This window comes from Chanos chanos, chromosome 6 (assembly GCF_902362185.1).
Source record: "Chanos chanos chromosome 6, fChaCha1.1, whole genome shotgun sequence".
NCBI lineage: Eukaryota > Metazoa > Chordata > Actinopteri > Gonorynchiformes > Chanidae > Chanos > Chanos chanos.
Window position 1 is genome coordinate 38,244,364 of NC_044500.1, and position 13,829 is coordinate 38,258,192.

At 42.8% G+C, this 13,829-nt stretch overlaps 1 protein-coding gene across 3 annotated transcripts in view; it reads left to right on the forward strand.

The window, feature by feature from the left end:
* srgap2 (SLIT-ROBO Rho GTPase activating protein 2) overlaps positions 1–13,829 on the forward strand; it is a 74,120-nt gene that overhangs the window by 42,241 nt on the left and 18,050 nt on the right. For all 3 annotated transcript variants that reach the window (XM_030776372.1, XM_030776374.1, XM_030776373.1), the window contains 2 exons: positions 5,026–5,188; positions 10,524–10,586. In XM_030776372.1, coding sequence (XP_030632232.1) covers positions 5,026–5,188; positions 10,524–10,586 — 226 coding nt within the window. The remainder of the gene's footprint in view (positions 1–5,025; positions 5,189–10,523; positions 10,587–13,829) is intronic.

The window sequence follows — 13,829 nt, forward strand, 5'->3', positions numbered from 1 at the left end:
TGCTCCAAGGCCACAAACCTGTACAGAGATGTGGTAAACGTGAGATGTATGAGGCTGCTGCCAGCGTAACATGGCCTATTGTTTCACAGTAAACTTCTTTTTCGTAAGTAGGAAGAGTGCACTAAAACGACGATTAAAAAGTACAGAATAGTACATACATAAACCAGTAGCATAGCTGTTTATTAACATTTCAGTATTATGTACTGCACGTAATTGTATGTGCCACACTTTTATACGACTGACAGAGCAGTAGGTTGGTTTACATCAGCATCACCATAAACACGTAATAATGTGTTGCGCTAGGACATTATCACCATAGGGGTATTTGCAGCCCTTTTGGACACTTTCAACAATATCTTTGTACCACAGAGTAGAGAATAAGCAAACAACACAGTGAGTAATGCACTTAGGTCTGGCATTGACGATGGCTGGCAACAAACTGGCGCCAACAGAGCGTCAGAGCCCCACATGGGCAAGTGAGGTCAGGTGTAGAATTTTCCACTTGAGGCGTCATGTCGGCACTCAAAAAGTTTTGGATCTCAGATTTTCGGATAAGAGATGCTCAACCTGTATGAGTGAAAAAAACCTGAAAGGTATTGTCTCGACAGCCATTTCTGTACAGGTGTTTTGAAAATGGATCAACTTTAGAGAAAATAGGCTTTAGAGAAAAGGCAGTCAAAAATTGAAGCGTGGTCTGGCAATCTTGCTTGATAGAAATCCCTCCTTTTTATTGGTCTTTGTATTTGGTTTTTGAAAGACAATAGGCACATTTCAAAATGTTTAATGATACCAGTGAATCTTAAAGGTAGAAAGAAGTGTACACGGGCACTAACTAGAAAAAATAACCTTGAAGAGACAACAGAGTGTTGCTGCGTTCTCCCTAAACTCCATAATGTGGTCACAAAAAATCTGAGTCAATGAACCTAACTGTATCTGCCTGCCCATCTGTATTGAATTTTTGGTCAGTCTCCTTTTCCCAAGGAAGTTTTTCTGTCTGGACCATGTCTGTGGGTGAGAGACAGACAGGCCTGGTTTCATGTCCTCCCCATCCCAAATGACGGATGTCTTCCAAGCTCTGTGCCGGACGGAAGCCAAGGCCTTGTAAAGCACTTCTCACCAGGATGCAGAATTCCCCCTGACCGCCGGTTCTTACACACAGCGAAAACAAAAGACCAAGAAGCCATACCAGACATCTGTGATGCTAAAGATGATGTCTGGACACATTATATAAACAGTGAATAGTCAAAACATTTCTTCTTTCCTCTCCATCTCAGTTTAAGTCATGGATGGAGGACAGTGCTCTTCTTGGAGTTCTGGAGAGTCGTGTCTCACTCCTGCTGTCTCATTTGAGTGCGTTTGTGTAGGTGTGTGTAGGTGTGTGTGTGTGTGTGTGTGTGTGTGTGTGTGTGTTTTGGAGAGGTTTAAAATGTTCATATTGAATACCTGTCAAAAGTGTCTGTTTCTGACACGTTTGATGTTAATGCACAATGAGAGTGTGCAGACTGGTTCTCTGTCAGAACCAATCAGGAAAACCACACATTTTATACTTCACTAAAGAGAAGTCCGATGCTATAACTGGGCTCTGCAGGCAGCCTGACTAACCGCTAAATGGCAGACACTGCGTGTGTCCCTGTGATAAAGCTTTAGTACTATGCACTCTATATTGTGCGATGCATTCTTTTCATGTCCCATCCATGTGGAATTTCCTTCATAACAAATATGTGAACGTTTGGGATTCTTTTTACTCCTAGTTCTCATTGCTTCCATGCCAGTGTATGACATTTGTGCCATACGTCACCATGGGAATATGGTATGCTTTTTAGTCTTTTGCTTTTTTTTTTTTTTTTTTTTTTTTTTTTGCCCTTTGCTGAAAGAGGCTCTCTGTTTGTAATGAACTTGACGCTAATTGGGCCATTCCTCAGCTCATGTGACCTCAGCTATTTCATGGCCTTTCAAAATTAATCTAAAGCCCCTTCTTCAGAAACTTCACTGAAGACCCGGTTCTCCTCGCCAAGGAGCCTCACTAATCACATCAAGGTCCCATTGTTAGGCTTCCACAGAGGATTTGTGTGTGTGCGTGTGTGTGTTTTTAAGACCACTGCCGCATCTACTGTGGTTAAACATGTGTTTAATTATTTTCATATAAAACTCAAATCCATGTGATTAAGCAATTTTGGTTGACAGACTGATCGCATACCATTTGAAAGCTTGTTTGAACCAAACTTTGGGCAGAAAATTGCGACGCTGTGCAGGGACGTGTCAGTACGACAGGCTTGTGGAAATGGGGCCATGGGGCCCTTCACAAACCTTGAGGCTTTGCCCATAGTTCATCCTTACATACTCTGCCAGGGTCTTTTCCTTCGCTGAACCTTGATTGTGCAATAGCCCTCATTTTGTTTTACTTTAGCTACATGCTCCGACGAGCCTCTTCCTTCTTCTTTGTTGCACTGAGAATGCTCTTGGGTAGCATGTTGTTGTCAGATTGTCATGCCTTGGCAACCAGATCTCATTCCTCACTGCATCTCATCCATGTGCCCAAACATCCAAATGTAATTTTTTTTTTTTCTAACGCTCGTTTTAACACTGTTCAAAATCCCAGCTGAAGTGAGGGCAACAACCAAGTTCATTCCAAACCATGTTTGGCCTTCACTACGAATCTGTGCTACACTGTGACCTTTTGAGTTACCTGTCCCATGAGAGTAGCACTCTGGAAACAAATGGCATCTGGTGGATGTTTCATGAGTTGTGTCTGAATGTAAGGTCACAGAAGTGATACTTAGATATTAACTTATAAAAAATGTACAAAGAATGTGACCTTTGATTTGATTGTCTGTCACCTTAGGTATGTTTTCCTCTCCAGTACAATTGAGGAAAAAAATATATTTATATATTTAAACATATTCTTTGAGGAATTTCATGGCCGCTAGTAGTCTCTCTGTATTTCCTCAGGTTGCTTGTGCCAGGGTCCTGTAGAGGCTGTGTACTTGTGAGTTGATATCAAGAGACGTAGCCAGTTACTTAGCACGTGATCTCAGAGCCAAGTTATGTCAAGGAGTCAACATTGTGTCCTGAATTGCCCCTGCAGTTTGGCCATAACATGCTCAGTCTACCTTATTTGGGTTGCTAGGTATTGCTAAGTTATTTATAAACACATTTGGGTGTTGCATGACAAGGAGGACAGTGTTGTCTTGTTTTGTTTTGTTGTTTTTCATTTCAAGCATTGTGAATTCCATCCGCGTATTGACAGATGTTGGCCACGAGGAGTGGCAGTTTTATACCTCCCTGCAGCCCCCTGCTGTTTTTTGTACTCTGGCTGAATCCACTGTGCTTTGCTCTTCGTGGGAGGGCTGTCTGTCTGGGCACTTTTGCCTCCAAACAAATGTCTCATCGCCGAGGTCAGGCTGTCTGTGCTGTGTGCCGCACTGGGCTTTGAGGTGCTGGTCGCTTGATGCGATTAGCCAAGTTCGCTTTTCACTATCGCCCTCTCATGTCTGCGCTTCCCGCCCTGAGACTTACCCCTGCTCTGACTGCCTGTGTCTAGTCTCTGAGCCTCAAGGTGCAGACTGGATCCTACATGTTTTTCTGAAATGGATAGTAATAGTAATGTTTTTAATGAGGCATTGTGTTCATTGTTTACTTGACTACCTTTGGGTTTTGTGTCTCTTTTGGTTTTTGATATGCCTGCAAATCAGCAGCGTGTTTATCACTTTGCTCCGCTGGTAATTTGCTGCGGTGGACCTGAAGTCAAGTTTAGAAATAACTTGTGAGACTTGAATGTACACTTGTTTAACCAGATCTCAATCATCTAATGCAAGTCAGCCATATGGCTGGTTCTTTATCTGTCGTCGTGATCAAAAAAGGATTGGAAACTAATGATTGTGTTTTTTTGCTGCCTTTCATTATGTGTACATACAAGGGTAATTAGCCTAAACTGCATTGAGGAATTTTCGAAAGAAAAGAAGTTAGGGTTCAAAAACCAGAAAAGCAAAGCAGTTCAAACAGTTGTGTAAGACTTGACTCTGTACCTCTATCAAGTCAACACTGAGAGAGTTTTTTTTTATGTATTTGCCAAATTTTGTGGAAACCTTTTGAAAAAATGGTTAATTACTTAGTGCTTTCAACATTATTGGCTTACAAGTTTGATCTCTGTCTCTTCTGTGTTGTCAGTATAAAGAGCCCACTGTTTTGAATGGAGCGGTAAATGGCGGTTAAGTGATTGTAGCCTTCACAGATGTGCAGTAATGGAGAGAGCAGCCGCAGAAGCAGCCAAGGTCATGGGTTCAATGTTCCTCTGTAAATAAACTGCTTGTAACATATTAACAGAGCAGTGGATGGTATGCGTTTGGGACTTTAGTGGAGGAAAGACATTCGGTGTCTTTCTTTCAGCTGTGTTCCTGAGACACTGCGGCCCGGCCCGGCCCGCCCCACCCACGCCAAGGCATTTTGGCAGCGGCACACAAGGAGCCTCGCCTCGACCCCCGCTGCGCCCTGTCCCTGTCAGCTGCCCCCCCCTGGCATCCATGAACTGCCTAGACGATCCTCTCGACTCATGCAGGGGAGCAGTGAGGGGCTTAGCAACATTCTAAAATGACTGTGTCTCACTGGCCCATTGTCTGTGTATCAGCTATGCATTTAACAAGTTCACCAAGTCTGAGACCCTGCGTGTTTTCATACCACGTATGCATGTGTGGGGCTCCTAGTCGGTTACCGTGTTGTTCATGGGGGAAGGGAAGGATTAATCAGCCAAGGACAAATGTCTGATCTGAAAGACAGGACTAAGTAGGTGTCAAAGGGCAGGCGCTAAAGTTTATGTCTTTTAGCTCATCTGTTCACAATTTTCTTTTTTTTTTTTTCTTGAGATAAGGGAACGTGTATGCATTTTTGAAATAGGCCACATGCCTTTTACTGCAAGCATGTGCTCTATGAGATGTACAGATAATCAGAGTGCTGTGTCTAACAGGTGAATATAGAAGGAGTGTTAAGGGAAAATGTTTTCTGATCAGGCTTTTCTTCTGTACTCTGTAGGAAAGAACAGATCGTGCTGTCTCCGGTTAACTGCTGGAACCTGCTGCTAAGCCAGGTGAAGAGAGAGAGCCGCGACCATGCCACGCTCAGTGACCTCTACCTCAACAACATTATCCCTCGCTTTGCCCAGATCAGCGAGGACTCCGGACGTCTTTTCAAAAAGGTGACCACTCTCTCCACTCATCACTCGTTCGGCTCTGACACAATATGTACAGTACTTTGTGGGAAGACAAGGTATCTTGCTGGGTGAGCTGTTAGGATAATTGCACCACGCACCCTTAGGCTATGGGAAGTTGATTGGTTTTTACCAAGAAGGCTTGTGAAATCTGGTGGAATTACTCGAACTTGTCTGATCTCAACTACCAGACTGAGGCTACTGCTTAATTAATTACACAGCAAATACACTGCATGTACCAATCCCAAGCTAAGATACAAAAGACAGAAGTGGCCTGAGTTCATTTTTTCTAATATCAAACATGGTGTTTCAGCGCTGTTAAAGAGCTCTGTGTGACCTTTAGTTCTGCTAAAAACATTGCTATGCTCTGGCTCTAGCAAGTTCTACAGGATGAGAAACGAAAATACTCCACTTCCTTGTTACCTGCCTAGACTGGTTACTGACACTGGAATGCGAAGTTGGCACTTGCTCATTAAGATGCTATTTTCACCCTAAAGAAGTTGTTTTTATATTTGCTATGTCTCTAGATGAGGTCCAGAGATTAGCCTCTTCAAGACAGGTCAGTTGACTTTTGTCAGACACTAGTGGAGCCAGTCCTGAGCAGGGAATACGACAGTTGACAGCTGATGTCTAGCACAGCCTACCTAGGTGTTGCATAAGGCAGCTTATGAGGAATTACGGTCCATTAGGTGATTGAACGTGTTGAATCTATTCAGGTTAACTTGTGTCCTTCTTACCAGTTAATGAGAGGACCCTATCTAAGAAGTTAAAGGGGATTTGTGTTTATATTCTGTCATCTACCGCCAAACCATCTGAACCACAGTATCAAAGAAACTTTTGCTTCTGGTGATGGGATTCTCTGGAATTAATGACATAACAAAATTATGCTTACCCATTCTTTGTATGATCTGTAAGTCCTCTATATCAAGACAAAGAGTGCTCTGTACGTTCTTGGGGTTTTTGTGCCTTCTGGAGGTGGCAGTAGTGAACCCAATCTGACCCCAATCAATCCATCTGTCCTGCTGCTCTCCCTGTGAGATCAGGCTTCTCATCAACATTCTCCTTCGCTCCACTCTCAGGCTGCTTTACCCAGGCCATAGCCCAACTCAGATTAGACTCTTTAATTGTACGCTCCCGGCTCAGGACTCTCTGGAGAATGAGCTTTTGCTGGGACTGATTGGAAGTGCTGTGATTCGTCTAACCTTTCAGCCTTACTGTTTTTTTTTTTTTTTTTTTTTTTTTATTCCTAGAACATTCTCTTGACTTAAAAGAAGTCATCAAACATCTGAAAGGACTTCCCTTCTTTAGACACAAGGGACAGATTCAAGGAAAAATTCAGGGAAATGTATTGTGTGGTGTCCAGTATCATGAAAGACTTCAGTACCACAAAACGTAAAGATTCATTCTAGCTGCAGCACTGTATTATATTTCTTTCAGTGTTGGAGGTGTATTATAGCTGGAAGTATAATGGTAATAATTATAGTATTCTTAAATACCCCACGAATTTCACTTGGACTGAGTCCCATTCCAATTTGTATCTTATGTCACTTATTACAATGCACACCTACATACTCACTCCTTAGAAAGCTCTTTTCAGGTTGGAGGAGATAATTCACCTTCTGGACTCAAATTATAATGAGAGGTGTAAATTGGTTTCAGAGGTGCTTAGATGCCTACTGTCATTCACTGTGGAAATTCATTTACAGGACTGCCAGTGTTTGTTTTCTTCCCGTGCTGAATTATCCACTGTATCAGTTGCCTATTGAAATAAAATGTCTGTATGACCTTTTCATATCGAGAAGAGATGACATTAGACGATAAGAGATGGACTGACCTTCTGTGTTCAGTTTTTCTGTCACAGATACTTTTGATGTGTTTGTGAAGAAGGTAGCTGCGGAGATCTTGAAGTGCTGAAGTCCTGACCCGCTTAATATTTTTGGGATCGGGTGGAGGAGGGGGACAGGGCAGGAGACTTAAAGCTACACTGAATCTGACATGATTTGGCTATAAATGAGCGTGTTTTGCTTCATGGAAAATGCTAACTTGCTAAGTAGCTTACTCGAGAAGAAACACTCAATGCTGTGGATGCCACGGAGCAGTCAACATAAAAGTTTGCCCAGCAATTGCAGTTTACCTCAGCAGGGCTAAACTCCAGGGTCTAGCTCTGTTGTTAAACTAACTAAGTATGAAGCCCTATCAGACATAACAAACCAGTGTGCATATGTTCATTCACAGTGGTAAACTCAACTCCTCACTCCTCCAGTCCGCCTCTCTCCTCTACTGCTGCCCAAGCCGTGTAATTTATGGAGCTTCTCATGGAAAATCAATAGCCTCCCTATTTTTTTGGCCTCTCTGCATGTGTCTCATGCCCTTGGAGCGTGTCCCTGAGCAGATGGGAGGGAGTTTATGCTGCCTGTACTCCCCTCTCCAAAGCACTGAAAATCAGTTTAATTGAAAATGGGTCTATAGCAGGGGCATCCATGAGGGCAGAGGTGAGAGAAAGCACAGGGGGTCAGGCCCTCACAGACGAGTGGAGGCATTGAGCAAAGGCCGGTGTGAAATCTGAGCAGAACTACGAAAGTTACTGCACAAAGATATGGAGTAGGGCCCAAACCTCAGTCTGTTTCTTTTTGGATGTGTTGCTCCTGCAGCTCGGTGCTCCCAGCCAGAACCCCAGAGATGAGCTTTGCAGATGTGCACTTTAGCGAGACCATACACTCCAATCACATGTCCCATTTCTCTACTATACTGTGCTTCCAGGACTGGAGAAAGTATTTTTATTTAACAAACTAGGTTAACAGGCCTGGTGTAAATCAGACTTTGCAAATAGTGTGTTTCAGTGTATCAACTGTTTGTTGGGGGATATTTTTAGTAGTCGACTTCTCCAGTTTATCAGCAGAGGAAATACAAGTTGCTCGAATCTCTGTCTCAAGTGGGGTTTTTTTTTCCTATGATGTCATTGGGTGAGTCATTCAACGTGAGTGTGACCAGGTGTGTCAAGGCCATGGTTTTGGACTGATTTGTATTTCATTGTCTATTTGATGGTATGGATGACCTAAAAAAGAAAAAAAAGTCAGTGGAATGTCTTGACAACATCTTGATTTGAGCTGATAGTCATCTAGATATTTTTTCTTTGATCTGTGGCACTTGGCATCAAATACTACTTTCTCCCTGTACACACACACACACACACACACACACATACTTTACTCACAACAATCACCATGAGTCTGCCTACCCAAGTGTCCCACTCACACTGCAACAGCCATGTTGAACCTCCTCTCAGCCAGAAGCTCTTTTAGTTGCAAAACTCACCAAGAGCAGGCTTTTGCCCTGCTTCTGTGGAGTCATGAAACGCTGGTGTTTATGACTCCTCAGATTAATGTCATTACATTACTGTGCCTTCCTGGCAGCCAGTCCCTTTCTGGCTAAAGTAAAAATCTGCAGTGTGTAAGAGGCAGAATTCAAAAAGCCTGAGTCTGGAATGCCTTTGTTTGCAAAGCTCATCATGTCTGATTCTGAGCTGACGTCACTACGCCGCAGAGGCCTGTGTGTCCTCGTGTTCCATTAAACTACTTCAGGCTGCACATACGTAGTCAAAGTGCCACACTGACACATTAAGGAGATAATTAGTACACATAAGAAGTCTGTGGTGTTAAAACCAGTGACACCAGTGGTTCCTCTGTGCCATTACACACAGAAACAATTGGAATAATAAAATACAGAGATTTGGCTTCGTCATGTAACTGTCACTGCATGTCCAAAAATACAACAAATGTTTACACTTGGCTTGATGTGACTTGATGTGTTAATTGCTTAATTTTTTTTTTTTTTTTTTTTGAGATGACGTCTCCTCAGGCTCTTTTGCCCAGTAGATATAAAGTGATATGTGCTGCACTTGGCACAGTAAACGATTCATCTGATGGACAGGCAAACATTGACATTTCAAGCTGGGCTTGGTTTGAGTAAGCACCAGTTAGACATTTTTGCTCTCCCTGCTTCTGTAAATCAGGCAATTTTTAAACACTGGGTGGAGACAACAACTCTCAACAGATCATCCCTCCTCTGCTAAGGATCTGGTTCTTATTGGTTATTCTGATACACCAGCCAACCCTCTTCCTTCAGATAAAACATATCAGACCTCCATTATTGATAGCTCCCTATGGAAGCATTCCCAGTGGCTTGCCTCCCAACTGTTGGCCATTCATCTCAGCCTTCAAAGAGTTAAAAATGAGCTTTGTTCTCTCTGTCTCTGCCTCTCTCACTCCCTCTCACCCACTCACACTCTCTCTCTCTCTCTGTCTCTCTCTGTCTTTCTCCCTCCCTGTCTTTGAATAAATATGGACATTTTTGAGTATAGTTCTAGCTTAAAGAACTGCTGTCACAGAGCAACTGAAGAGTTACAGAGAATAATTTAGCTCTTCAGAGCTGAGTTTCATTTTTCATCCTGTCAAGACACTGGTGCTGTGTGATTGGCTGGTGAGGATTTAGTGTCAGGGCTTGGCCGTGTTCTTGTTAGCACTTCATTTGCACCTCACACTGTGCCACGATTCTTGAGTTTCCTCTAGCGGACATGAGGATTGCCAAACCTGCAAACCACCACTTCCATCTCACAAGGGTCCTGCCAAAGCATCCCACGCTGCCAAAACTTTCCATTCTGCAATCCATTCTGCAATCTCAAAAGGAAGTCTTAACAAACCGATGCAACATAATTTCCAACTTCTCAGCTGTACCAGTTTCCAAGTCTTCCTGACTTCATCAGCATAATGTTTTCAGCCTGTCCAAATCATCGTTTGAACTACAGTCTTAAGCTGCGTTGGCTCACTGCTGTTCGGGTTGTCTCAGTTCATTAAAATGGGCTAGTTAAGAAAAAAAAAATGTCAAAGTGAAAATTAATTTGCGAAACAAAAAGTGTTCCCGCTGTTCACTGTGAGTAGGAACATGTCTGTACACAAAATGTAAATGCAGAGAAAACTGAGCTGAGCTGGTTACTCTTAAATGATATTCTCACTACGCTCCATCCGTTAAGGGATGGCAGGTGGCAGGCTCATCATTCTTTATGAAAGTGACAGCACCAGGGCTCCGTGTCTCTTGATGGCTCCACCCCTGAACCTGATGAATGGTAGTTAGGGGCAGCTCTTGCTTTGCCTGTTGAATGATGGAATACAGGACTGTTCCCGTTAATCATGTCCCGTCCCCATTATCCTGATTTCTTCCACTCTTGTCCTTTCCCCTCTTTCCCTTTTTTTCTTTGTATAATGTTTTTTCTCTCTCTCTCTCTCTCTCTCTCTCTCTCTCTCTCTCTCTCTCTCTCTTCTTATAGAGTAAAGAGGTGGGCCTCCAGCTGCAAGAGGACTTGATGAAGGTCCTCAATGAGCTGTACACGGTAAGACACACACACATTGCACTCACAGTCCTCTGTCATCTGCTTCAGAGAGAAGACGTTCTACCTCTGAAAGGCTGAAGAACTCGCTGCTTCTCAAATTGCAGAATTTTCATGTCGTTTCTATTTTCTGTTTGTCTTCTCGTCTTGTCGTGCCCCTGCTGTTCTGCCGCTGAAAACTGCTGCCCCTGTGCAGAAGCATTATTTAGGGCCTCTGTGGCTTAAACCAATGTGTTTGAATAGTAGCATCATTTCTCAGACCGTGTTGTGGGCTGTTAGTCACAACGGGTAGGCTGAAGTATGTCTGTTTCGGAGTGTGTCTGAGTATCACGCTAAAGAAAACCACATATTTTCAGGCTGAAATAGGTTTTTTTTTTTAAAAAAAAAAAAAAAACAGCAGGCTTTTCTTACTGCTTTGAAATGTTTATGCAACCCTTCAAATGGATGTATACGTGCACACACGGGCATGTTTGTGGCTTTGTGGGAGTGCTCAGTAATTACTCTCCAGGCTGCTGATGAATCGGACAAAACGGCATGTTTGTTGAGTCGGCTCAGGTTTTCGGCAGGGCTTTCAAATAGATTCATTGCTCTGGTTTTTGTCACAGAAGTGTTTTTCTTTGGTTTTGGAGGTATTTGAGATGTTAATAAATGGCAGCCCTCCCAGGTCAGAGGGAGGGAACCAATATAAACCATTATGTTCTTCATTTTTCATGGGACTTCCAGAAGGGTAATCCTAGAAGTCATCGTAAGGTCCCAACCCATCCTAGAGAAGAAGCGTATCTCCACTTAGCAGGATCACAGACAATAGCCAGTCACACCACTGAAGCATTGCTTACTTAATTCCTTCCCTGAGGTCTGCTATCTGTGACACAGACAGGGTGGCTAGCCAAACAACCCATGATTCATCAGGGTAGCAATTAACCCTTTAGCAATGTTGATGGTGTAGACCGCTCATTTCTGCATCATCATACACAAAACACTTTATTTGTAATTAACCTCTTTTAACACCCCCCACATACACATGCACACGCACACACGCATGCACACGCGCGCACACACACTCACCATGGTTACACCACAAGTAGCAAAAGAGCGTTTTAATATCTGTTGTCATCTCAAGAACCCACGTGACAAGGGCAAGCCAAAATTAGCCGTAGCACATGGATGTGGTAGGAGCAGCTCGGTGGTTCTGAGCCGTGCTATTATGCTGTCTTTTGGAGGCCTTTATCAGAGCAGCATTCTGACACGAGAAGCTGTGTGGCACTGACGCGCTGTGTGTCTTTAATTAAGAATAGAGCTTTTGTTGCTCTGTCACTCTCAGTGGGTCTCTATGCTTATTTTTTTAATTTAGTTTTTAAACAAACCAATTAGAAATTCCCTCTGTGATGCAATATATATTTCGACATTGTTTGTTGCAATTTTTGGGGGGGGGGGGGTGGTGTTGGTTTTTGGGGTTTAGGGTGGGGTATTTTAGACTGGAATGGGGTTGGGGTAGAGGGGTTAACTTGCTTTGAGTGCAACTGGATACCCACCACCTCCTCTCACCACAGGGAAACAACTGTAACCCATTTAAAGTTCCCATAAAAGAAAGCAAATCCTCTAATTAAATAGTTAAGAATGATGAAAATAGACTTGGCATCATTTTTCAGACATCTGTGTTTTTTATGAAAAAAAAAAAGAGAGAGAGAGAAAAGGATAGATGGAAAAGCAGGAGATTGAGATTATCTCAGCTTTCTGGATTTAAGAAAACCCCTTGGGTGTGAACACTGTTTGTATGATGACTAGATTTTCCACTCGGTGATATCCAGAATTCCTCCACTAAAAAAACAAGACAACAGTGGCTCGGCCAAGGGATGGAGACTGACTCGTATCTTAATGGTTTCTGAGAGTGGAAGAGCGATGCAAAGGCCCACCTCCAAATGTGAGCCAAGTTCTGTTTGTGTTTCCTATTAACAATGACAACTCAAAGAGCAGTGTTATTTATGTCGCCCATCACAAAGCCTGACTGTCTTTTGTAAGCATATGTAAATAGCTGAAAATGGAGACCATTAACCAGTCTCCCAACAGACAATGACTGATTAATGGGTTTTCTTGGCAATCTATGGGAGGGTATGCACAAGAGTTCTGTCAATCAAATAAATTCCACCCTTGGGAACAGGAGGAAAAAAAAGCTCTTCCATTACTGTTTGGAGAACCACCTTCCTTTCCTCCCTGTGGCATCTCTCATTCTTTAATAGCAGATGTGAATGCTTTGGCTAAGGACTGTTCCAAAACACTGCTGCCTGGTCACGGCTGTAAATCCAGTATTCTGGCATGATGGTTGTGTCAGTCAAGGGTAAACAGCACTTCTAGGGTCACGTGCTTTAGTTTTGCTTGTCGGGGTCAGGCTTTTTTTCTCTCTTTAATGCATACTGATGAGATAATTAGCCACCCTGTCTCACTTGTTTAGGTTGAGATTTGAATCTTCTCTTGCATGGTGCTGTTATTTGATGAGATTTACTACGCATGATTACAAGAGATTCTATGGAAACGATGTCTTTGATTCCGAGCCATAAGCGGGTTTTAAATAAAACATGGGAGAGGGAAAAAAAAGTTGTTGGGCTGACATAAGTATAGTAATTTAAATGAATGATTTTGGAACAAATAAGGCCACCAAGGCCTTTGGGTCTTTTGTTTTGAGAGTAATTGTGCGTTTTTTGAGGCTTATAGGTCAGCGACTTGAGCAGGTTTCCTGTTTCCTGTCCCATGTTTTCTTGCTGCCTGTAGTTTTTTTTTTTTGTTGTTTTTTTGTTTTTTTTCATCCCGCCAGCTGAACAGGTTCTTGGAAAATCAGTATAAGGTAGTAATTGAGCTGGTTCAAATCCGCTCCCAAACAACAAAAAAGGGCTGAGGTGGAAAAGAATGTTTCGGAATCCATTTTCTCAAAGTGAAAAGACTACGCTTTGGCACTTCCCATGCTAAAAACAAACTGAACACCTCAGATGCCCTATTCTCTACCTATTCTCATCTAGTTTCTCACCAGTGAAAGACTAAAGCCTCAGTTCTTGTTTGTGTTTGCTAATTATCCTGTGGGACTCTCCTGGGTACGAACGAAACCACAGACCTGAATTTGGCTTTGTCTTTGCATAGTTATGAGGCATGGATGAAGGTGAACTCAAAAATAGGCTTTTTTTTTTGCCTTACCACCAGAACAAAACACTCTAACACAAAAGACGCTAACTCAGCGAATAAACCGCTACACGTTGT